Source organism: Entelurus aequoreus, linkage group LG11 (assembly GCF_033978785.1).
Source record: "Entelurus aequoreus isolate RoL-2023_Sb linkage group LG11, RoL_Eaeq_v1.1, whole genome shotgun sequence".
Lineage (NCBI taxonomy): Eukaryota > Metazoa > Chordata > Actinopteri > Syngnathiformes > Syngnathidae > Entelurus > Entelurus aequoreus.
The window spans coordinates 49,048,205-49,075,085 of record NC_084741.1 but is presented as its reverse complement, the minus strand read 5'-3'; the positions used below and the strand labels follow the sequence as shown (position 1 = coordinate 49,075,085).

The 26,881-nt window shown below is 39.1% G+C and overlaps 1 protein-coding gene and 1 long non-coding RNA gene across 4 annotated transcripts in view; one reads left to right on the top strand and one right to left on the bottom strand.

The window, feature by feature from the left end:
* LOC133660193 (aromatic-L-amino-acid decarboxylase-like) overlaps positions 1-26,881 on the bottom strand; it is a 93,016-nt gene that overhangs the window by 47,086 nt on the left and 19,049 nt on the right. Inside the window, exons 1-4 of one of the 3 annotated variants that reach the window (XM_062063464.1) lie at positions 12,155-12,274; positions 5,247-5,451; positions 1,148-1,261; positions 947-1,066 (exon numbers count right to left, since the gene is read on the bottom strand). In XM_062063464.1, the coding sequence (XP_061919448.1) occupies positions 947-1,066; positions 1,148-1,261; positions 5,247-5,447 (435 nt within the window). In that variant the 5' untranslated portion in view covers positions 5,448-5,451; positions 12,155-12,274. Of the gene's footprint in view, positions 1-946; positions 1,067-1,147; positions 1,262-5,246; positions 5,452-12,154; positions 12,275-26,881 lie in introns of those variants that run through there. The other 2 variants (XM_062063465.1, XM_062063463.1) reach the window with 2 other exon arrangements.
* Positions 22,549-23,303, top strand: LOC133660710 (uncharacterized). Its single transcript, XR_009827873.1, has 4 exons — positions 22,549-22,683; positions 22,757-22,863; positions 22,956-23,043; positions 23,133-23,303. It is a non-coding gene; the product is annotated as an uncharacterized LOC133660710 (long non-coding RNA).

Sequence of the window (26,881 nt, the reverse complement as noted above, 5' to 3'; positions counted from 1 at the left end):
TTGCAAGGAATTTAGGGATTTCACCATCTATGGCCAGTAATATTATCAAAAGGTTCAGAGAATCTGGAGAAATCACGGCAAGGCCGAAAACCAACATTGAATGCCCGTGACCTTCGATCCCTTAGGCGGTACTGCATCAAAAACTGACATCAGCGTGTACAGGATATTACCACTTCAGCTGAGGAACACTTCAGAAAACCACTGTCAGTAACTACAGTTCGTCGTTACATCTGTAAGTGCAAGTTAAAACTCTACTATGCAAAGCGAAACCCATTTGTCAACAACACCCAGCAACGCCGCTGGCTTTACTGGGCCCGAGCTCATCTAAGATGGACTGATGCAAAGTGTTCTGTGGTCTGACAAGTCCACATTTCAAATTGTTTTTGGAAACTATGGACGTTGTGTCCTCTGGACCAAAGAGGAAAAGAACCATCCGGATTGTTCTAGTCACAAAGTTCAAAAGCCAGCATCTGTGATGGTATGGGGGTGTATTAGTGCCCAAGACATGGGAAACTTACACATCTGTGAATGGTGCACCATGAGTGGGAAAGCTTGTTTGGATTGGGTCATATATAAACATGCTGTACTGTATATGCTTTGATGTGCAATTCATGGTCATTACCCTGAATTACTCACGATGTCTGCAAAATGGCGGCAAAAGTGGCAGCAATCGTACTGTCAGATATCTAAAATTAAGTTGGTGGCACCCCGCGGACCAGATTTCTTATCAAACGTGTGAGGTCGAGCAGGCCAAAATGAGTATGTAGTTTTGACAGCCCTGCTCCATGACTTTAGTTGGAGACTTCTGTTTGTTTGATATTGTCATTATTGCCACAAGTAGTGGACAATAGGCCTAATGGTTAAGAAACACTGCTGTAGATGACCACAGTTTAACCCATTGGTTACACATCACAGAGCAAAGAACATATTTCCTTAAATTTCTCACCTGGATGACTCCTCCTCCATGCCCACTAGTTCCAGCTAAAAAAGACTCCGGTAGCTGCAGCATCTTCCCCAACCAGTCTAACATTACTGTCTCCAGCTCTGTGCAAGCTGGGCTAGCCGCCTATAAATAGAGAAAAGCATGATGACAATTAAGAAAACAAAAAAAAAGATGATTCTCGGGGTATCAACATAGTTTGTTTACCCAAGAGAATCCAATGCAACCGATGGCTCCAGAGAGCATGTCTGCCAACATGGCAGGATAAGAGGACGCTGCAGGGAAGTAGGCATAGAAGTATGGACTGTGCCAGTGGGTGATCTGGAATGAGAGGACACATTTTAGATGTAAACAACAATCTTGGAGTAGAAAAGACCTCCCAAGGCTGTAGAATTGTGAAATTGTACGTATGAGAGATGTGAAAAGTCATGACATGACAGGTGGTACTGTTGCACTCCAGTCTTGTGCAACATTTTTAACCACCCAGTCCCACTGCAGCACAGCACAACAACACTTAAACACCTAAAAGGTGAATTCAAAGTCCCAGATGTTCACCACAGACCTCCGAACATCATGTGACTACTTTTTTTTTTACACCGCCATAGGGTTGTACGGTATACCGGTACTAATACAATTATGCGGTACTAATGAATTGAAAAGGGTTCTATACTACCTTTGAAAAATACCGGTATTTTTTTTCATCCGCATGCTGCCGTGCGGCAGTGACGTTGCTGAGCCGAGGAGCATGTTGAGTGTGCCAGCGCGCACACACTCACAGAGTGCACAAGCAGAAACAGTGTGGGCAGGAAAAATGGCTAATAAAGTCAATTATACTGGTTAATAAAGAGAGTGAGTGAAGCGTAATTTGGAGATATTTCAAGATGAGGCTTGATCGATACCACCTTTGCGACGCCGAAGGTGGTATGATTAATGTCGATATATATATGATTATTAGTTTTGTGTCACCTGGACTATTGTTTTATAGTCTGGGCGTCTGCTGCAAGTGGTGAGATCAGTAAGCTCCAGATTGTCCAGAATAGGGCAGCAAGGCTGTTTCTGGTTTGTTCACTAAGAACCAATGTTAACCGAATGCATGCTTCTCTTTCCTGGCTAACAGTGCAGAACAGGTTGTCAGCTAATACTCTGATATTGTTCAAATCAGTAACCGGTAGCAAAACTCCTGCTTTTCTCATGGCCCAAATAGTTTACAGTAGCACTATACATAATCATAATACCAGGGCGTCTAGTGAGGGGCATTTTGTACTCCCTCGTCCCAGGAAGAATGCTTTGCGGAAATATTTTATTTATAGATCTGTATCGCTCTGGAATAACCTGCCTCGAATTCTCACCGGCATTGAAAGTAAACAGGTTTTTAAAAGGAAAGTAATATTTTATCTGAGTCTGTAAATTAGTTTGATGATTTTTGTTTGGTTTTGTATTGTGTAGTTATATTTATATGGTAATTATTATTCTGTGACTATTAATTGTTTGTTTGTTTTCTTATTGATGCTTTTATTTTTTTTCTGTATCGTGTAGTTATAATTATATGCTTTTACTTGTAATTGTATTGAGTTTGTGGACCCCAGGAAGACTAGTGGGTTGTTGTGGCAACCAGCTAATGAGGATCCTTAATAAAAATCAAATCAAATCAAAGTATTACAAGCTTTGCTTCAGACTTAGTTCAATATTTTGATAATCATCGAGACTTGCACAATAGGTTTAAAGGTTATGGAGTTAACTCCCCTGTTGTGCACATGTACATACATAACATGTAGATACGTCGATACGCACACAGCTTCTTGGCTTGATGCCAAATATGAGTCCAAACCGCCTACATAGCGCAAACTCATACAAATGAAATGAGTGAATTTTGTAACAAATTGCTACAATTTGTGTTTTATCTTTAACAATGTGTGTTTTACATGCTAAATGTCTTATATGTGTACTTTTATCCACGGTATTGATTTTAGTATTTATTAAGTATTTTATTTGTCTTAAAGCACAGACCAAGAGTGGCAAACATAAATCATGAAGCATTTAATCCTATTTTAGTCAAACTTTTTCTTCTAGTCTAACCTAATCCTAGTTTACGGCAGACCATATGTAATATATGAATTTGTAAATTGTTCTTTAAATGCAACAATAAAAGCCCAATGTGTTTTTAGGCCTTTACATTTTTATTTTAATGTTCTAAAATTGTTCTTTGAGTGCAATAAAAACCAGATGTATCGCAATATTTTTTCGTTAAAATAGACCCCAAAATTATTATTTTTTATGATACCCTTTATTTTGAAAAGTATCAAAATACATTTTGGTACCCGCGGTACCAAAATATGGGTATCAAGACAACCCATTGACCACCATGTTCAGGAGAAGCCGCAGCCAATCATACTCGGTTTAAAGCATATTTTCATCACACGGCTATTGAATGATAGAACAAAACACTTAAAGCTTGATCTACAAAAATCCAAATGACAAGTGCTAAATAGCAAGTGCAAACTATAAAATTGCATGGACTAGTAGTGGTCGTGTTGCGGATGATCTACCAAGACTGTGTGTACAATTGATACCTGTGGTTTTTGCAAGTATACCAGCTGTAAAACACTCATTTCACTCCACATATATGGCATCAGATGTTTCATCATGTTGTTGACTTGCAACACACAAATATAATATGTACCACCTTTTCTGGGCTATATTGAAGTGGATCTAGACAACAGAACCTACTTTTAGTATGCTAAAGGTGCAAACTGCACGTTTAGGTTTTTTTTGCCTTTTATTCACAATCCTCTCTAGTGGGACAAGAACACACACTTACTTGCTGGATCTGCTTATCACTCAGCTTGTAAAACTCGTTGCTCATTCTCTGTATATTCAGGCTAAAAAATGTATAGTTGTGGATCATCATTTGTCCCAAAGTAGCGTAAATTCCGGACTATAAGCTGCTACGTTTTTTTCTACGTTTTGGATCCTGCGGCTTATAGGACGGAGCGGCTAATTTATATATTTTTCTTTGCTGACGGCAATAATAAAAAACAAAAACAAAAAAATCTAGCAAAATCACTGACAGTTTTTGGACAAATTTGCTCAATGCAGGTGCTGCAGTGTCCTTCCATTTATCGGTTTTGTTTTTTTATTTATTAATTTTTTTCAACTGGAGTGCTGTTCTGTCCGCTAGCCGTCCATAGCGTTTTCCTCGTATGGATTCTTTATTCATCACTCCAAGCAACGTTTGTAAGTTTTACAATATAACTAAAATTGTTTACTATTACTAAACCGTCCCATGTGTGATGTCTGTAGGAGTGCTTTCATGCATATTTTGTACGTGATATCGTAATGTAATGACGTTAGTGTCGTTTGCATTAGCTAATATGCCAACATGTTTACGAGTGTCTGTGTTAGTATTATTAACTTACAACAGCATTCTTTTTGTATGGTTTCAGTTTCACAAATTCCTCAGTAAATTCACCAAAGTGTCACTGTGGACTTATTGAGTCTGTTCAGCTGATTGGAGAGCTTGCTTCTGCAGCTAGTGGGTCCATGACCATGACTTCTGTTTTGTTTGATCAGCTGTTTTACTGCCGTGTTACAGGCACCGATTGGAAACGATTAAAGGTATGTAAATATACATTTACAGAATCTTACAGTGTAAATAACATCATGTCGCAACTTATATTTATGCGGCTTATAGTCCGGTGCGGTAATTAATGGAAATATATTTGTTTTTCTTTTACATTTAGTGGATGTGGCCTATTTCCCGGTAGCACTATAGTATGGAAAATACTCACAAAGTCTGCCATGATTAGTAGTAATTGCTGTTAATGGACATAGCAACCGTTGCTATCCGCTCTGTGAAATCCAATTGTGTCAAAGGAAAAAGTTACGGCAATGCTAAAATGACCAAAATACTGTAAATATTACATGTTATTATTCAAGTTACTACATTACATACATACAGCATGTTTAGAACACATTGATGGAAAGGATTTTTAGAGTGCTTTATAGGCTAAAAAGGTCAATACACATTAATTGCATTGTTAGCTGCCTCTTGCTAGCAGTCTTTCACTATTTGAAAAGCACCAGAAAGAGAGAAATGTGTCTCCTTGTCTCACATGGGGGATTGTGAATGACAGGAAAATGTTCCAAAAAAAGTACAGTTCCCCTTTAAGGTTATCAGGGAGTTTACGGTAACACACATACTACCGCACATCCACACACTACTCGCTATCCGCTAGATATAATATTCAAGAACATAACTAACCAAGAATCTAAACAGAGTGCAACATAAGACATTGGTAAATCTTACCCCTGGCATTATGACTCGTTCCACATCTTTGATGATATCTTCATAGCTCTCTGGTTCCACTGGTGCCTCAGTCGGTATCAAGGTATGGAGATATCCTGGTTCCACATCTGGATAGACTGGTCGCTCTTCCAGGTTCTCCAAATAGTCGGCGACAAAGTCAACCATCTCCTTTCCTCGACGCCGGAACTCTGCTGCGTCCATGCTACTATTTGAGAACAGGCCGGGAAAAAAGCTCATTTTAAATTTTCTTCTGATGGGTTTCTTATCAAAATCTTCTGCACATCAGAGTAGTCTCTCATTTTAACTGAATGGAACTCTGATAATATTTACTAATCTGGTTTGTTGCAGTTGATACATTTGAGGTATTGCTTGAAATGTTTTCCAGCTCATTGTAGCAACAAGGTACTAAACGATCAAAGAAACGGAGACATTGTGACATTTAACCCTATTTTAGGGAAACATGGAGTTACAAGTCACTATCTTATTTTCATGGGATTTTTTTTTTTTTTTTAAGGCAAGAACTAAATTTGACTGTTGAATTGCATTGACAATTTGCTAAAATATACATACATTTTAAGACAGAAAGAGCAAAGGCGATGAACAGGAAACACATCTTAGCCTACTGTATATGTGTTATGTATGAATATATGAGTATATGTGACAATTAACCCCAACTAGATTTTTTGTTATGCGAGCACAGGTGTGCCAAACTCGTTTTCATTGAGGGCCAAATCGAAGTTATGGAGGCCATCCGCTTTTAACAGCAAATATTTGCCCATGCATCTGATTATTATATATTTTTTTATGTACACTGTAAGAAAAACCATTTATATTTTATAGTAAAAGAAAGTGGCAACTCAGTCACCAGAATTTTACTGTAAAATGTAAAGTGTTTATTTTTTATACAACATAAATGGAAAAACAGTACCATGTTCAAGTTTCAAGTTTATTCACAATACCATAGAACAATTACAATAGTAGTGAATATCATTTAAAGATGTTGGTAAGTGAAAGGGTCCCCCAAATAAGCGAGAAGAAGCTTTTGACAGGGGGTCCAGAGGACAGTATATACATGGAATGATGAAAAATGGTAGCAAGCATAACAACAACAAAAAAAACAACAACGCTATATGATAAACACAAGATAATAGTACCAAAGCACGCATACACATACACACATACATTCATTCGACTATGCAAAACCCAACAGTAGTCAACCCCACATGAGGCATTAGAGATAGGTGGTTAATAGGTAAGATTTCAGTTTCTTTTTGAAGTTGGAGAATGGATACCACATCTTGAGGCTCTCATTAAGCCAGTTCCAAATCTTTGGTCCCCTGCATTAAACACTTCGAGCGGTACAAGCCAGTAGACGATGTTTACCTGATATCAGATCTAAGTTACGAGTGTTGTGGGCATGCTGGGGATGGTAGATGGGAACCAAGCTACAGAGCCTAAGATTCAGCCTATGAATGACTTGATAGGTTAAACAAGCATTTTGATGAATATTGAACTCTGTCAGTCTTAAGAGATGATAATTATGGAATAGATGTCGAGTGGGGGCATTAAACTTGGACCATGACAAGGCCCGTATGATTTTCTTTTGCATGGATTCTAATTTGTGAAGGTAGGTAGGGAAGGTGTTACACCAGATGACATTACAGTAGTTTAGATGAGGTTCAAAGAGAGCTTTATATAGGGTAAGTAGAGCATAAAGAGGAAGATAATGACGAAGGTGAAAGAACAGGCCAACATATTTGGATAATTTGTTTACCAGATGGCTATTGTGACATTTGATATTGAGGTATTCGTCAATGATGACCCCCAGGAATTTTGTGGAATACACTCTCTGTATTTCCTGCCCATTGATGTTGATATGGCAGGGCTCAGTATTTGTCCTTTTTTTATTAGAATGAAATAGAATATAATTTGTTTTATTAACATTAAGTGAGAGCTTATTGCATTTGAACCAGGAATCCACTTTCACAAGCTCTGAATTGACAGTTACTTGTAGATCGTGTAGGCTCCTGTGTGAGGTAAACAAATTTGTATCATCAGCAAAAATTATTTTATGAAAAGTTTCGGAGGAGTTTACAAAATCATTTATGTATAGGATAAAAAGGAGAGGCCCCAAGATGGATCCCTGGGGAACCCCATAATTTATGGTCATATAGGGTGAATTGTGATCATTGACGAATACACATTGTTGCCTTCCGTATAGGTAAGAACGAAACCAATCGAGAGGTACCCCTTTGACACCATAGTGATATAGTTTATATAATAAAATCTCAAAGTCTATTGTGTCAAAGGCCTTGGACAGATCCAAAAAAATGCCAATACCACATTTTCCTTCTTCAATACAGTCATTGATCTTTTCCAAGAGATCGAGTATAGCCATACAGGTGGTGCTTTTTTTACGAAAACCATATTGGGAGTGGATAAGGATATCTAGTTTTTCTAGAAAGCCATTCAGTCGGTTATAGACCACTTTCTCAAATATTTTTGAAAATGTTGGTAAAATTGAAATTGGCCTATAATTGTTCATATCGTTTTCATCACCTGATTTAAAAATTGGGATTACTTTTGCCACTTTGGACATTTTGGGTACAATGCCAGCACTAAGTGACATGTTTATACAGTGACAAAGAGGATTTGTGATCACATTTGCTATGGCCTTCAAGATTTTGCTACATATCCCGTCCACTCCAACTGTATATGATGACTTTAGGCCCATAATGATCGTATGAAGCTCATTGATGTCGGTTGGCTGCATGAAAAAAGAGCTAGGGTAGCTGCCTGATAAAAATTCTTTAAAGGAATACCCTGGAGGTTGACTTATTTTACTAGATAGGTTTTCCCCAATAGAAGCAAAAAACGTATTAAAACTATTGGCAAGATCAGCCCTATTTGACCCTGTATCCGGAACACCATGTTTTAAATTCTGGCAACTAATCTGCCAGTTTTTTAACATGAAAAAAATGTGGTACCATTTTTTCATTTGCAGTAATGCACCTTAAAAACACCAACCGTAGATTTAGCTCAGTAGACAGAAATTTTGGTAGTGGAGTAAAATGCTGTAAAAAAAACCCACTCTAAAATCTATTGTCATTTTTACAGTGTACAATTTAATGGATAACTTGCTTCGAAACCATAAGTCAAGCAGATATTTCGGCATTTATTTTTATATAGACAACAATAAAATTATTGTTAAGTATGATAATATTTGTTGCTATATTGGATAATATTAAAGTTTAAAAGGTCTGCAATTCCATGCAGTACATGTTTTTTTCAGTCAAAATGGAAAGAGGCCCTGCGATCAGGTGGCGACTTGTCCAGGGTGTACCCCGCCTTCCGCCCGATTGTAGCTGAGATAGGCTCCAGCGCCCCCCGCGACCCCGAAGGGAATAAGCGGTAGAAAATGGATGGATGGATGGAAAATGGAAAGAGTAAATTAATGAATATGAAACGATAATGTACTTAATTGATGCATAGTGTTTCCAAGTGTTCGCGGGCCACATAAAATGATATGGCGATCTGGCACTTTGATTGGAATTTTGCCTATCATTCACAATCATTATGAAAGACATGATAATGGATGGATGCATTCTAAATATTAAATAAATGTAAATAAAAGTCTGCTTACAGTGGAACCATTGGGAGCGCCTCTATTGCGCCCAAAAAATCTAATAAATAACCATTCAAAAAGCGCCAACAATACTCCATTTATATTTCGTGACTTGAATATTAACTAAGTATTAGTGATATTGTTATTATAAGCGCTAACGCAGACAAACAATTTATAGTGTCGCCGTGATCACAAGCTTGTGTGCCAATGTTTACATCATCGAGTGGTCTGTTGCTTTCTCACTTCCTTGCTCCCTGTAAGTTTATTGTAGATCATAAATTATGCATCTCACCTGCACAGAAGAAGTCTGAGTAGGTATTCCGACAAGTTGGCACACTTTGACCATTTAGGACCTGGAAATGGCCAGAACGACACAAAAAGACGCTTGGTCCCCTCCGCCCCTACCCTGTTTCTTCATGAAGATTATGAGACATGCACAGTAAGTGTTTGTTGGCTCACATGAAGTCTGCAGTGAGTAATAATCAGTGATGAAGAAAAGAAAAAGCGAACGTAGGGATGCCTTTTTTAAATTAGTGCACCACGTATACTTAAAATTATCAAAATACGTAAATGTTATTATAAATGTGCCCGTTACTACGTTACATATATACTTACATCATGTTTATTAAACCTTAAAGGCCTACTGAAATGATTTTTTTTAATTTAAACGGGATAGCAGATCCATTCTATGTGTCATACTTGATCATTTCGCGATATTGCCATATTTTTGCTGAAAGGATTTAGTAGAGAAAATCGACGATAAAGTTCGCAACTTTTGCTCGCTGATAAAAAAAGCCTTGCCTGTACCGGAAGTAGCATGACGTCACAGGAGCTAGTATTCCTCACAATTCCCCGTTGTTTACAATGGAGCGAGAGAGATTCGGACCGAGAAAGTGACGATTACCCCATTAATTTGAGCGAGGATGAAAGATTCGTAGATGAGAAACGTTACAGTGAAGGACTTGAGAGGCAGTGATGGACGTATCTTTTTTCGCTCGGACCGTAACTTAGGTACAAGCTGGCTCATTGGATTCCACACTCTCTCCTTTTTCTATTGTGTATCACAGATTTGTATTTTAAACCATCTCAGATACTATATCCTCTTGAAAATGAGAGTCGAGAACGCGAAATGGACATTCACAGTGACTGAACATGTAAATACACGATTAATAATATTCAGCTTTGCGAAGCTAAAAAAATAGAAGCTAACCTAGCTACGTAGCCAACGTGATAGCATCAGTCTCAAATGCAGATAGAAACTAAATTAAAAAAAACCCTGACTGGATGGATAGACAGAAGATCAATAATACTATTAAACCATGAACATGTAAATACACGATTAATAATATTCAGCTTGGCGAAGCTAAAAAAAATAGAAGCTAACCTAGTTACGTAGCCAACGTGATAGCATCAGTCTCAAATGCAGATAGAAACTAAATTAAAAAAAACCCTGACTGGATGGATAGACAGAAGATCAATAATACTATTAAACCATGAACATGTAAATACACGATTAATAATATTCCGCTTGGCGAAGCTAAAAAACAGAAGCTAACCTAGCTACGTAGCCAACGTGATAGCATCAGTCTCAAATGCAGATAGAAACTAAATTTAAAAAAAACCTGACTGGATGGATAGACAGAAGATCAATAATACTATTAAACCATGAACATGTAAATACACGATTAATAATATTCAGCTTGGCGAAGCCAAAAAACAGAAGCTAACTTAGATGCGGCGGCGGGCGTTGTACGCTTTTGACGACACCCCGGCCGCCATCAGAGTCGGCAAGAAACATATATTTCCCCAAAGTTACGTACGTGACATGCACATATCGACACACACGTACGGGCAAGCGATCAAATGTTTGGAAGCCAAAGCTAGACTCACCGTAGTGCGTCTGCTATCCTGCTCAAAACACAACACAACCTCCTGGTGTTGGTGTTGCTGTAGTCCGCCGCTCCACCGATCGCACCTACAACTTTCTTATTTGCAGTCTCCATTGTCCATTAAACAAATTGCAAAAGATTCACCAACACAGATGTCCAGAATACTGTGGAATTTTGTCAAAGAAAACAAGAGGCTTTTCTATCGGGTCCGACGGGGTCCAACCACTTCCGTTGCTTTTGTGACGTCACGCGCATAAATCATATCCAAATGAGTTTTTCAACCGGAAGTGTGTCGGGAATTTTAAAATTGCACTTTATAAGTTAACCCGGCCGTATTGGCATGTGTTGCAATGTTAAGATTTCATCATTGATATATAAACTATCAGACTGCGTGGTTGGTAGTAGTGGGTTTCAGTAGGCCTTTAAGGGAGGTGTTTGGATGGTTTATAAGGGCTTTATAGGCGGAATTGCGTGGCACCTATAGGCTCCATTGTAAGCGGACTTTTGATCGCATTTATTCAATATTTAGAATGCATTATAAAAAATAAAAAAAACATCCATCGTCATGTCTTTGGTAATGATTGTGAATGTTAGGCAAAATTACAAAAAAAGTGCAGTTCCCCTTTAAGCTTGACACGTGTGTGAACATAAGAGCTAACAACAATTCTAACTATAGCTTTCTTTTCACACTTTTTAAGTGTAAGAATTGTTTCGTTGTCAAAAAAATTAACCCTTGAAGAAAAAAAACGAAAGGCTCAATATTTACTGACGTATTTAGAATTGGACAAGAAAAATACAACAACTCCTCTTAACTCAAATTCACCCCATTTTTATTCTCGAGAAGACAATAAAGGTGAGCTCCGAAGCAGACCACAGTTAGATGGCGAGATATAATAAGTGTGACAACCAACCCCGTTAACCCCAACATTAGATTGTGAGTGTATCATTTCCATCAAGTGTATCAACACTTTCTGTCTGTGGCCTCTACAGGTGTCACACAAATCACAAATACTGGATAAATATTGTGAAACGACCTCATCCTTCAGACATTTTGCTCACACATTTTACCTGTCATGTTTTTAGACGTTTGAACTGCCCCTTGTCTCCATTTCTTGAAAGATTCAAAGAGGAAAAACTGTACTAGAAATGTGAAAACATTGACAAAGCTACATGAAAGCGGAGATGCGACAACCAACACCAACACTGACATAAACATCCAGACGTACTATTGCCTACTATAAACAGCAGCACATGAACATTGACCATTGCTCGGCACTAAAATCTTATCGTGCAACAAGTGTTTCACCCTTTCTCCACTTAAGAGGCTGTGTCATTATCCTTACACTAATCTGAAATAGGATTATGCATGTGTGCGTGCATGTGTGAATACTCACGTTTCCCGATGAGAGTGTGAAAAGTGATGTATTTTGGATATTTTCCTCTTTTGTAGCGTTCACTAACAGATGAATAAACAGAAGTGTGTATGTAAATGTGCGTGTGTGTGTGTATATGTGTGCACACGGGGAAAGCGGCATTCTCTCCTTTTATCTTGCCAGTGTCCACTCCCCCCCCTCAACCCCCCCAGTGGATCAGCCAATAGGAGGGCTCACACGTTGACTGGGCTGAATCAAAAGCAGATCCTGGAGCAGCCACTTTGTTCACCTTTAAACTGTACACAGCATCCTTTAGGTACACATAATTTGGCAAACTGTCACACAGAGCAAAGTCATGAGCAGAGTAAAGAAGACGACACAGGTTGACATTTACTGCTCTGTTCTGTGGTCTTTGAGTCAAGGACATAGAAAAAAATACTATTTGATGTTTCATTCTTAAAGGGCACTGGAAATATAACGACACAATAAGACATTTTGCTCCATGGTAACCTTCGACATTTTGTCCAGTCCTTCCAGGAACTCGGAATGTCATGATTAAGCAAATTCACACAAATTATATCAATTATCAGTGGCCTTGTGGTTAGAGTGTCCGTCCTGAGATCGGTAGGTCGTGAGTTCAAACCCCAGCCGAGTCATACTAAAGACTATAAAAATGGGACCCGTTGCCTCCCTGCTTGGCACTCAGCATCAAGGGTTGGAATTGGGGGTTAAATCACCAAAATGATTCCCGAGTGCAGGGCAGCACGGTGGAAGAGGGGTTAGTGCGTCTGCCTCACAATACGAAGGTCCTGAGTAGTCGTGAGTTCAATCCCCGCCTTGGGATTTTTCTGTGTGGAGTTTGCATGTTCTCCACGTGACTGCGTGGGTTCCCTCCGGGTACTCCGGCTTCCTCCCACCTCCAAAGACATGCACCTGGGGATAGGTTGATTGACAACACTAAATTGGCCCTAGTGTGGGAATGTGAGTGTGAATGTTGTCTGTCTATCTGTGTTGGCCCTGCGATGAGGTGGCGACTTGTCCAGGGTGTACCCCGCCTTCCGCCCGATTGTAGCTGAGATAGGCTCCAGCGCCCCCCGCGACCCCGAGGGGAATAAGCGGTAGAAAATAGATGGATGGATGGATGGATTCCCAAGTGCCATCGCTGCTGCTCACTGCTCTCCTCACCTCCCAGTGGGGTGAACACGGGGATGGGTCAAATGCGGAGGATACTTTTCACCACACCTACTGTGTGTGTGAGACTATCATTGGGACTTTAAACTTTAACCTTCAACATTTTTTCCAGTCCTTCCAGGAACTCGCAATGTCATCATTAAGCAAATTCACGCAAATTCAATCAATTATGCACAACTTTTTCCCAATGCAACTTCCCCGCGCATTTCAGCCAAACTGTGAGCGACGCTCAAACGCAAACGTCATCCATCCAATCTAAACTTACGTTTTCTTTTTTTTGTGTGCATGTCGATGAAGTAGGGACAGTAAAGTGTAAATAGAATATGCAATTCCGGTAGAAATGGCGTGTGAATGGCGTATGTAGGTTGCTTCTCTTTCTTCCCCTCCATTTTTCTGCATTCTTTCGTATCTCAAGTTATCATTACGTATATGTATTGTTGCATTTGAACAACTGTATTGTTGATAATAAAGGTAAAGTATTGGTATTGTTCATTTTCAATAGCGCTATTTCTATTGGTATTTGTATTGATCCATTTCTAGTGTAATAATGCTCATTTTCATTTCTGTATTTTTTTTTTTTTCGCTAACTGCTTATTTGCTATTACTTTTACCATCATATTTGTACATGTCGTATTTGCTGATGTTGCTCTATTGTGGTTGTTGTTGTTGTGTTTGCTGTTGTTGTTTTTGTCTCTCTGTCTAATCCCCCTCTTGTCCCCACAATTCCCCCCTCTGTCTTCCTTTTTTTCTCTTTCTATCCCCTCCTGCTCCGGCCCGGCTGCACCAAATGATAATATAAATACATTTAATAAAGTCAAATACAAATAAGGCAACAAGAGAAGTATCCTACACTTCTCTTTTGTAAAGTAAATCTGAACAGCCGATATGGGCATCTACATCAACTATATTATTTGCCTGAGAAGCTGGACAGGACAAAAAAAAATGGCGTGTGAATGGCATATGTCAGGGGTGTCAAACTCATTTTAGATCCCGGGCCACATGGAGAAAAATCTACTCCCAAGTGGGCCAGACTGGTAAAATCACGGCACGATAACTTAAAAATAAAGACAACTTCAGATTATTTTCCTTGTTTAAAAAAAGAACAAGCACATTCTGAAATTGTAGAAATCCTAATGTTGTTGGGTTTTTTTTTTACACTTACATGTTGCGGTTAATATTATTATATCTTTATTTGTCGTTATTTGTATTTTCTGAATAAATTATATGATAATGTTAATCAGTCAACTCATTGGTGTTAATTTCCAATCTATCAAGATAAGAAAATTATATCCAAATGAAATTACAGTATCAATCAATCAATCAATGTTTATTTATATAGCCCTAAATCACAAGTGTCTCAAAGGGCTGTACAAGCCACAACGACATCCTCGGTACAGAGCCCACATACGGGCAAGGAAAAACTCACCCCAGTGGGACGTCGGTGAATGACTATGAGAAACCTTGGAGAGGACCGCATATGTGGGTAACCCCCCCCCCCCCCTCTAGTATGTTATTTATGTAGTTTGATCATTTTCCTCGACTGATGTACTAACATCATGTGGTTTCATTTTTTTTACATATGTACGTATGTGCACAAGCCGCGGATATGCTTGAGTGGAACTAAAATGCTTGAATGTCCAGGGTGAGTGGAGTGTGTGGATGTTGGAACGGTTCAATCCGGACGAGAAATGTGGGCTATGAAGAGGTTTGTGTATTGCCCATTCATTTTCAATGGCGGAAAGTTCCTGGTAATTCCTGGTAATCAGGGGATATTTGGGAAACCGGAAAGACTCTGGCTTGAATGTCCATGGTGAGTGAAATGTGTAGATGATGGAACAGTTCAAATCAGGTGTGAAATGTGGGAGGTGTGCAAATTTGAAAATTGTCCCATTCATTTTCATTGGGAAAGTGCTAATAACAATATCATTGTTTACATCCAGAGCAGCCATCTTAGAAACAAACTCGGGGGTGAAAATAATGCTCCAACTTTGTGAGTCGTAAATCTAGTTCTAATTCTAGTTGAAATTCCAACTCGGGACTCATAAATTCCGACTTCCCAGCACAAATGGAACGTACCATTACGCTTTGTCCCATTTACCTCGGAAGTTGGAGGTTGGAGCAGGTAATGTCATCACAGCAGAGTTGTGAGCGTTACAGTTACGATGTCGAGAATCAAGATCCACGAAAGCTATTTTCACGCTTGTCTTGTCTGTCTCTCTTTGCAACCTTCAAACACAGTGGGTGAAGAAAAAACAAAGATGCTATTGCTAGCGATGTAGAACGTACTGTACGTACCACATGAAATAAGCCATCTTTGAAACAAATTTGTGAGAATGCTCCGACTTTCTGAGTCGGAAATCCGGCCTCTAGGGGCGTTCTAGTTGAAATTCCGACTAGGAACTCGGAAATTCCGACTTCCCAGCACAAAGGGAACGCACCATTAATTCTGGTTCCTGTCTACAGTGCTAAACCTTTTGGGTAATGTCGTCATGTATAAACATTTACTTCCGAGTTTACACTACTTGTATATTTATTTTACATTTATTTATTCAGGATAATCTCTCGTTGCCTCTCATTTACCAACTAAAACTAGTGCTATGGATCGCTCTCAACAGTTAAAAACTTCTCTTAACATGGTAGGATAAATGTGTTTAAACATAAATGAATTTTAAGATTGAAAAAGACTTTTCAAGCGTAAAACATACATGGAAAATGTCTGACAGAGCAGACAGCGGACAATAAGATTGGGGTATGTCGTGTCTTCAATGGGAAAATATGCTAGTGTCTCTTGTTTTCATGTTAGCATTTAAGCTAGCGAGCTGGCGCCAGTCAGTCTGTGAGTTTATCAAAGTGCACTTATCAAACACGTTTTTTTGATCATTTTAATCCAAAAAGATAATACCAGAGGTGTGGACTCGAGTCACATGACTTGGACTCGAGTCAGACTCGAGTCATGAGTTTGATGTCTTTAGACTCGACTTGACAAAATGTAAGGAGACTTGCAACTCGACTTAGACTTTAACATTAATGACTTGTGACTAGGGTGACCAGGTGTCCGGATTTAGGCCGGACAGTCCGGATTTTTAATGCCCTGTCCGGCGTCCGGCGCAGCATCAAGCCGGACACGTATTTGTCCTCCTTTTTGAGGCACTAGGCTTGAAGAGCGGAGTTTTTTCATCTTTGCTGGGCTGCAGCGCAATAGCCAATCATAAACCGTAAAAACGCAGTAACATATCAAATGATTGGCTAAGATCGGTGTCGGATACAAATCTGCTTATCATTGGTTAAAAAGGTAAACAAGGGTCCATGTGCTGCTGCGGCATGACATTGACAGAAAGTTAGCATCATGCCAAAACGCAAGACCTCGTTTAATTCTGAATGGATAAAAGAGCACGAATTTATAACGAAAAGCAGTCGAGACTCATTCCATGGCTTCTGCACACTTTGTCGATGTGATGTCGATGTAAGTAGTCAGGGGAAAGCTGCAATTGAACGGCATGCGGGTACGGATAAACATAAAAGTAATAAACGTGCGGCAGGTACCTCTTCAATGAGGACATTTTTTCGTGAAGTTTCGTCGCCCCTGGATGACAAGATAACCGCTGCAAGGGGCTGTTGATCCTGAGCTGCTACAGAGGGTGAATGTGGAGTTTGCTTAAAGACTGGTCTGCTGCACACACACACAGACACTGAAGACAAGTCCCCAAAAGACTGAATCACTTTAGAAATGCTATGCTTTTTGAGCAGTTGAATGTTTTCCTGTTTGTTTGTTTGTTACAATCTCCTTTGTTGTTTATATAAAAGGTTATTCAGGCTTTTTTAAAAAGCATTTTTTTTAATTATATATGTTACCTGTTAATTGTTGTTTACATTTAAGTCCACACATGTTATGCTTTGTGGCACTCTGCACTTGAAAAGATTCATCTCAGTGGTCACTTTTTGAACACCACAATGTATTGAATAAATACAAATACTGTTAACAAACACTTGACTATAATATTTTTTCCTATTCAGCCACACAAAAATCATCTTTAAACCACTCAAAATTGTACTATAAATAAGAGTATACCAGAGTCCTATGCACACCATAGTAATTTATTGATATGCCGCATAATGTCCTCCTTTTTGGTGTCATATGCCGCATAATGTCCTTTTTGGTGTCATGGAAATGGTCACCCTACTTGTGACTTCACTTGGACTTGAGCCTTTTGACTTGACATGACTTGCTATTTTCCCCAAAACCCAAAGATTAAAAAGTTATTCAGGAGCGCTCCGTATCTTTCATTTTGTACGTGTGTGTCTGTCAGCGTGTTGTTCCTGTCAGTACAACATCCAATCAAATTAGATCCACGTTGTTTTCATCCCACAGCATTCATCCAATCAAATTGCAGGACAACCAACGAAGAAGAGCTGTCAAACAATGCGCCAGTGAGGAAAGAATATGCCAGAGATAGTTTCATTCGGGTATTAAAACTACGACTTGGTCAACAAAAAACGAATTGCCGTATGCAAAACATGCGGTTCGAAGATTACAGACGGAGACGCAACAACTTCCAACTTCGTTCGAGATTTGAAGTTGCACAAAGAACGGTAGATTTTGAATGTAAGCTAACGTTTATTGGCTAAGTAACGTAACTTTTATTTGCTGTGTAGTTAAATCAGTGAGGCTGTAAACTCACTGCTAACGTTATAACCATAGACATCTTCTAAGTGTATGCATCATCGAGCGCTACTACCTACTGGCGCTGACGAGACGCGGGGCCGCCATCTTGGAGTGGTGATCCGCTCCACTTAGTGCAATACATTTGGCAGGAGCAATGAACTGTCAGCACATTTAATTCATCTTACCTCACTGAATACCACTGATTTTCACACGTTTTTTTGTCATACGTGTAGCTATGATAAAGGACACATGTTTTGGCATGTTTTATTATTCATAGTTTGCTTAACAGTAATAGAATATTCTTATATGCTATAAGTGACCAGACGTCCGAGATCAAAACTGGGAATATAATCCCAGATAAGGGGGGAAAAAACGGTCAGCTATTATTAAGTTCAAGAAACAATATGATTAGGTTATATATACATGCGTATATCCTACATCAGGGGTCACCAACGCGGTGCCCGCGGGCACCAGGTAGCCCGTTAGGACCAGATGAGTAGCCCGCTGGCCTGTTCTAAAAATAGCTCAAATAGCAGCACTTAAAGAGCTGCCTCTATTTTTTAAATGTTATTTATTTACTAGCAAGCTGGTCTCTCTTTGCCTGACATTTTTAATTCTAAGAGAGACAAAACTCAAATAGAATTTGAAAATCCAAGAAAATATTTTAAAGACTTGGTCTTCACTTGTTTAAATAAATTATTTAATGTTTTACTTTGCTTCTTATAACTTTCAGAAAGACAATTTTAGAGAAAAAATAAAACCTTAAAAATTATTTTAGGATTTTTAAACACATACCTTTTTACCTTTTAAATTCCTTCCTCTTCTTTCCTGACAATTTAAATCAATGTTCAGGTAAATTTATTTTTATTGTAAAGAATAATAAATACTTTTTAATTTAATTCTTCATTTTAGCTTCTGTTTTTTCCACGAATAATATTTGTGTAATATTTCTTCAAACTTACGATTAAAATTCAAAAAAATTATTCTGGCAAATCTAGAAAATCTGTAGAATCAAATTTAAATCTTATTTCAAAGTCTTTTGAATTTCTTTTAAAATTTTTGTTCTGGAAAATGTAGAAGAAATAATGATTTGGCTTTGTTTGGTCCAATTTGTTATATATTCTAACAAAGTGTAGATTGGATTTTAACCTTTTCAAAACATGTCATCAAAATTCTAAAATTAATCTTAATCAGGAAAAATTACTAATGATGTTCCATAAATTATTTTTTTAATTTTTTCAAAAAAGATTCGAATTAGCTAGTTTTTCTCTTCTTTTTTTCGGTTGAATTTTGAATTTTAAAGAGTCGAAATTGAAGATAAACTATGTTTCAAAATTAATTGTCATTTTTTTCGTGTTTTCTCCTCTTTTAAACCGATTAATTAAGTGTAAATATCATTAATTATTAATAATAACATAGAGTTAAAGGTAAATTGAGCAAATTGGCTATTTCTGGCAATTTATTTAAGTGTATCAAACTGGTAGCCCTTCGCATTAATCAGTACCCAAGAAGTAGCTCTTGGTTTCAAAAAGGTTGGTGACCCCTGTCCTACATAAACAATGTATGAATACATTAGATATCTATATATTTTAGGGACCTATAGACTGTATCTCTGTTGCTGCAGCAGCAGAGAGTTTATTCTGTCTTGACACTTTGTATTGATATTTTGTATTACATTCTTCCCTTAAATGATAATGTGTACGGTGATTGTTTTATATGTATTTTTTATGTATTTTGCTTTGGATAAAAGCGTCTGCCAAATACGTAAACATAAACATATGTAAACACCTGAAAGTCTTTATATCAGCTAAACCCACCAATCTGTTTCACTGGATTCAGAATAAAACCAAATTTTGTTTTACCCAACAATGTTAATATTTGAATATTGTAACTTGAAGACTTATTCCTGGTTACAATTATACTGTTAAGAAAGTATTGTCTTATACTTTGCCTGAAATGAGAATGCATCATAATCTGTGGCGGCTGGTGAATTTTGTTTTAGGTGGGGCAGAAAGTTTGTAAACCAAACCAATGCAGGGGGTCATCCTCCCCCAGAAGATTTCTTTGTGACTTTCACATACAAATATTGAAGATCTTTGCTCCTTCTCAACTCTGTGGTAATATTATTTTCACAAAATACAAGCAATAGTACGTTAATGTTAAATCTTACTTGTGAAAGTAATCCCCCGATTCCTATTTTCAACAGTCTGCTCATTTGAGCAGGAAAACGCTGAACACCAGCCCGGCATCTTTGTTTTCTATCTGTCAACTGTCAGTTTAAGCTGCTCGCCGGCTCCTCATCACTTCAAGATGGCGGCCGAATGTCTCGCGTCACAGCAGCCAATGCTGCGTCTACTTATAAGATGTCTATGGTTATAACGTCATTGCAAACACGGCAATCTGTTGCGTCCACTGCAGTTCGCTACCTTATTCATACTTTTTGTCAAGTGTTTTTTTTAAGCAGGGTTGCATGAGGTACCTAAACATAACGTTACGTTAGTCAATGTATCACACACAGTAAACAGCAGCACCGTGTATTTTAGCCACCTACAAAAAGACAAACATAGTCAAATAAAGGTCAGTTAAAATGTATACTATATTAAGAATATGTTTACATATTGCATAGGGCCCTGACATCTAAAAAGTACAACTCTGTTCATTGTTATGTTCATGTATTTGTTATGTTTTTCATGTGTACGCACACAACACACATACAGTATGAGATGAGATTAATGAGATAAGGTAAGAACAGGATAGAAACTGCTGTGGAACTAGTTACAATGCAATATGCCATGGTAATACAATGTTAACACTTTTGTGCAAATAAGTACAGTTGCACATGTTTTTTCAAATGTGTTTATTCTGTAAAGGGACGAGTTAAATGTTTAAAATGACTGGTTAATAGTGCTATTATGAAGTGCAATGTCAGCACTATTTTTTTTCCTGCAATTTCAAATGCACTTGTTTTAATAAATAAATACAGCATTTTAAAAGCATACACAATCTGTGTAAATATATTTGTCTGTGGTTAAAAAGACTTGAAAGGACTCGAAACTCAAAATGCAGGACTTGGGACTTGACTTTGGACTTGACTCGGAACTTGCCTGTCATGAATCGGCACTTGACTAGGGACTTGAGGGCAAAGACTTGAGACCTACTTATGACTTGCAAAACAATGTCTTGGTCCCACCTCTGGATAATACTAACTGTTGGGAGTTTTACCACGGTTATCATTAATACCGTTTATCATTACAACCATACAAAAACATATATATTAGTAGTTACATATATAAAATTGGTTTAATTGGGTACATCCTTATGGCTGGTGCTGTTCCCAAATGCACCTGTTGATCTGATCTTTTCCTCTGCGCAATTTGAACACATTCAGAGTTTATGAAATTAACCCTCAGCTTTGTTTTAATGAGTACATCATGTCCAAACCAAAGTCAACATATTTTGCATTTCTGTATTTACGTAGACTCAATTTCATTGTGGTATTACGGTAAGGTTATACTGTGCAAAACCAACTCGTCTTACCTGTTGGTACCAGTTTTTGTGTATTTGGGATATGCATAGGTGCCAACATGGAAAACTGAGCAACATCATGAGAGGAGGAATACCGTTAAGCCTAAAAAGAAAGGTCTTTAATCAATGCGTGTTACCAATCATGACATATGGAGCTGAAACCTGGGTATTGTCAAATAAAATGGAAAAGAAAATAGCAGCAGCACAACACACCATGGAAAGAAATATGCTCGGAATCACATATAAAGACAGAAAAACAAATGAATGGGTGAGAAAACAAACGCAAGTCCAAGACATTATGAGAACTATCAAATTAAGTAAGTGGAAGTGGGCTGGACATATCAGTAGGACAACAGATAATAGAAGGACTTCCCTAATGACATCATGGAGACCCATGGATGGGAGCAGAAATAGAGGAAGACAAAGAGTGAGATGGCGAGATGAAATAGACAAATATTGGGGAACAGTGCAGTGGCAGGGAGCAGCTAGAGATCGTTCACTATGGCAGAAACATGCTGAGGCTTTCGTCCAGCAGTGGACTGACAACGGCTGATGATGATGATAGGTCCCGAAAATTTGAATTCAAATCATGGTGACATGGCAGAGATATTTCTGAAACAATCTTTCCTTTCTTCATACTTCCTCCAAACTAGCTGTTTGGAATTTGCCAATTTTTGAAAACGTTCCCAGTTGTGCATCGATATCCCATGTAACACCCAACGTTAACGTAACGTTACTGTATGGTTCTCTTTTGGTTATGCAAGATGAGAACGTTCTAAGAACATTCTTAGAACATATCAAAAACTATCTGACACACACTACCAAATATAATGTGCCTGCAATGGAAACAGCGACTGTTGGGCTTTTAGAAGTGTTTTTTTCGCAAATGTACTTTTTATACAGTATGTTGTAACGTTTCCCTAACGTTCTGTGAACGTGTTGTGTTTTGTGAACAATCTGACGTCGGCTGAGTCAAGGCTGCACGCACAGTAGGTGGCGGTAATGCACACCACAAGGTCGTTTGCCAACCGCCATAAAAAATCAAAAGAAGAAGAAGAAGGCTGCACGCATGCGCGTTGAAGCTGTTCCGTGAGACAAAGGACGAAGGCTAAGCTGCGAGTTCCAGAATCCCGATATTCAGGCAATTGGGTGCGCCATCCATTTATCACAAGTAAGTAGATAGAAAGAGTGAAATACGAAGCACGTTTTTGTATAACAATTTCCAACCTACATGGTGATTCCAGAGGCATGCAGGGGTGTTTACAAGCAGACGACCACAGCTAAAGTGGATTGTGAGCTTGGAGAGGTCCTGAAACTGGCCACTTTTCGAAAGGGAGGTTCAAAATGTGAGGTGTGGAGAAGATAAGATATCCCAATTTTGAATTCCATTTTATTGAAGTTCCACTGCATGTCTTTTGAATTTGCAATTATAACTACTTGCAGGAGAAGAGGAGGAATTAAGAGGGAGGGCAAAAAAGGAAAAAGAAACAAGCAAAAGAACAGAGATAGTGACAGTGAGTTGAGTGACCAGGTAAATGATAAAGTAATTATGCCAATTTTTTAATTCAATCCGTGAAGATCCCAGTTCTGTGTTGAATTTGCAATTATAAATACTTGCAGGAAGCGACGGCGAAGAACAAGGATAAAGCCAAGAAAACGGACAGTGACATCTCACTGTTATGTTATGTTATTTTCATTTATTATACGCCCCCCAACCAACTGTTACATCAGCCCGGGGCGCAGCCCGAGTGGAGAAACAAAAAAAAAAACAGAAACAGAGACTGAGACACACAAAGGAATCTAAACTAAACATTTAAGACTCACAATGAAAACATAAATTAAAAGTCATCTGCGGTAAAAAGGTGAGTTTTAAGCCGTACTCTAAAAGAGTCCAGAGTGGTGGCGGACTTAATACTCAGGGGGAGCTTATTCCACAACCTAGGTGCCATCACTGAGAAAGCACGGTCTCCCCTTGTCACTAGGTTTGACCGTGGGACCTTCAGGATCATCTGGTTGTCTGATCTAAGGCAACGACCCAGCCTGGAGCTGGTGGGTTGGTCCAGGAGATCTTTAATATAAGCTGGGGCGAGACCATTGAGCGCTTTGAAGACGAACATGACGATCTTAAATTTCACTCTACGCTTCACTGGGAGCCAGTGAAGGGATGAGAGGATGGGAGAAATATGTTCACTCATTTTTGCGCCTGTCACCAGCCTGGCAGCCGCATTTTGTACTAGCTGCATGCTATGGATGGTCTTGTCGGTGACCCCAGCATAAAGGGCATTGCAATAGTCCAGTCTAGAAAAATAAGCATCAACACGACCCTCCGTAGGTCACTGGGGGAGAGGAAAGACTTGATCTTGGCTATGGTGCGTAGTTGGAAAAAACAGGATTTCACCACAGATTTCACTTTGTCAAACTTGAGGTCTGGGTCGAATATGACCCCAAGGTTTTTGACATGGGGTTTTTCAGGAGTGGCCAAACTTCCCAAATTCTTTCTGATCTGACTGACCGAGGTGGAGTTGCCAAACAGAAGAATTTCACTCATGGTGTCATTGAGCTGCAGGAAGCTTTGTGACATCCACTCCTTTATGTCCCGCAAGCAGTCTTTCAAAAGGTCCAGCCCAGAGGGATCGTCTGTCTTGAGTGGAAGATAGATTTGAGTATCGTCAGCGTAGCAGTGAAAGGAAATTTTATGGCGATGAATGACTTGGCTGAGGGGGAGCATGTAGATGGAGAACAGGATGGGACCCAGTATTGAGCCCTGGGGGACCCCACAGGTGAGGTTGACACAGCGGGAGGAATGGTTTGCTATGTTCACAGAGAAGGTTCTGTTGTTGAGGTATGACGTAAACCAGGACAGGGCTGCGTTGGTGATGCCGACCCCATGTTGGAGGCGGTCCAGGAGATCAGTATGGTCTATAGTATCGAACGCTGCACTGAGGTCCAGGAGAACCAGTGCAGCACATTTCCCAGAGTCAGTGATGAGGAGAAGGTTGTTTAATACCTTCAAGAGGGCGGACTCAGTGCTGTGGCCGGCCCTAAATCCGGACTGAAATTTTTCCAGTATGTTGTTGTGTTGGAGATAGGGCTGCAGCTGACTGAGGATGGCCTTTTCTAACAGTTTAGACAGAAATGGTAATTTTGAGATGGGTCTGTAGTTGCTGGGGTGAGTGGGATCTAGGTTGGCTTTCTTAACAAGGGGTTGGACTACTGCTTCTTTTAGGCATGATGGGACTATACCTGTGGCCAGGGAACAGTTGATGATGGACAGGATGTGGGGACCTACTGCATCAAAAACCTCCTTAAGGAGGAGGGCAGGGACGGCGTCCTGAGGGGATGTGGCTGGTCTCAAGGTGGCGGCCATCTTAGAGAGGGATGAAAGGGAGATGGGGCTGAACATGGAGAAAGTGGATGAGCAACTCAGAGTAAGAGCTAAGTCCCGGGTGGGAGGTGGGATGTTACTTCTGATGGTGTTTACTTTATCTGAGAAAAACAACAGAAACTCTTCACACTTTGTAGGGGATGCATCCTGGATAACAGTGGTGGGGGGGGGGACCACAGAATTGATGGTTCTGAATAGAATTCTGGAGTTTGGAGCATTTGCAATGAGACTGGCAAAGAAATGTCCGTTTACCTGGTCACTCATCTCACTGTCACTCGAGTGACAGTGAGATGAGTGACCAGGTAAATGATAAAGTAATTATGCCGATTTTTTAATTCAATTCATGAAGATCCCAGTTCTGTGTTGAATTTGCAATTATAAATACTTGCAGGAAGCGACGGCGAAGAACAAGGATAAAGCCAAGAAAACGGACAGTGAGATAAGTGACCAGGTAAATGATAAAGTAATTATGCCAATTTTTTAATTCAATTCATGAAGATCTCAGTTCTGTGTTGAATTTGCAATTATAAATATTTGCAGGAAGCGACGGCGAAGAACAAGCATAAAGCCAAGAAAACGGACAGAGAGATGAGTGACCAGGTAAATGATAAAGTAATTATGCCAATTTTTTAATTCAATTCATGAAGATCTCAGTTCTGTGTTGAATTTGCAATTATAAATACTTGCAGGAAGCGACGGCGAAGAACAAGGATAAAGCCAAGAAAACGGACAGTGAGAGGAGTGACCAGGTAAATGATAAAGTAAGTATGCCAATTTTTTAATTCAATTCATGAAGATCCCAGTTCTGTGTTGAATTTGCAATTATAAATATTTGCAGGAAGCGACGGCGAAGAACAAGGATAAAGCCAAGAAAACGGACAGTGACAGTGAGATGAGTGACCAGGTAAATGAGAAGTAATTATGCAAATTCCTCATTTGAATTCATTAAGATCCCAGTTCGTTGTTGAATTTGCGATTATAACTACTTGCAGGAAGCGCGAAGAAGAAAACAGGGAAAGGGAAAGGGAAAAGAACCAAGCAAACGGACTAGTGAGACCAGTGAGCATTGAGCAGGTAAACAAGGAGTAAATTATACCATGTTTTAATTGAATTCAATTAATCTACATTTCAGTGCTGTCTTTGTTGTATTTGTGAATATCTATAATTATTTACTTCCAGGAAGAGAACCAACAAGGGGCAGGAGTACACTGACGCGCACGACCAAGACCACTGCATTCCATTTCTATTGTATTATAATTATCACTAATAAAGAATTAGAGTTTAAATTTCTGTTTGAGTGTTATTCCTGACAATATAGCACAAAAACAGATGTAAATAGCATGTTCTTAAACAGTTCCCTAAACGTTCTAGCCAAACGTTCTCGGCTAACGTTCTGCTAACCAAGCAAGAACTCCACAACCTCACGTTCTTTGAACGTTATAAACTAACGTTCCCAAAACAATGCCACTACGTTCTCCTAACGTTCACATAACGTTCACTTGTTACCTGGGATAACGCAGTTGTTGGGGTTCATAAAATACCATCCATCCATCCATTTTCTACCGCTTATTCAAATACCGATTGCGTTATTCCCAGTCATGGAGACCCATGGATGGGAGCAGAAATAGAGGAAGACCAAGAGTGAGATGGCGAGATGAGATAGACAAATATTGGGGAACAGTGCAGTGGCAGGGAGCAGCTAGAGATCGTTCACTATGGCAGAAACATGCTGAGGCTTTCGTCCAGCAGTGGACTGACAATGGCTGATGATGATGATATTCCCGAGATCGCGTTATAGAGAAATCTTTATTTATTTCCGACAAAGAAAAAAAAATGTTTACGCTGCTGCTCATTCACGCTGCTGTTGGTTTAGCTGTGCTCCTTCGTCGTCGTCAAAGCTAAGTGCTATCTCTCTATTTTGTGTGCTTCTAAATATTTTAAAGCCTTCTTTAGCCCTTCTCCAGCACATTTTGTAGCCTTATTG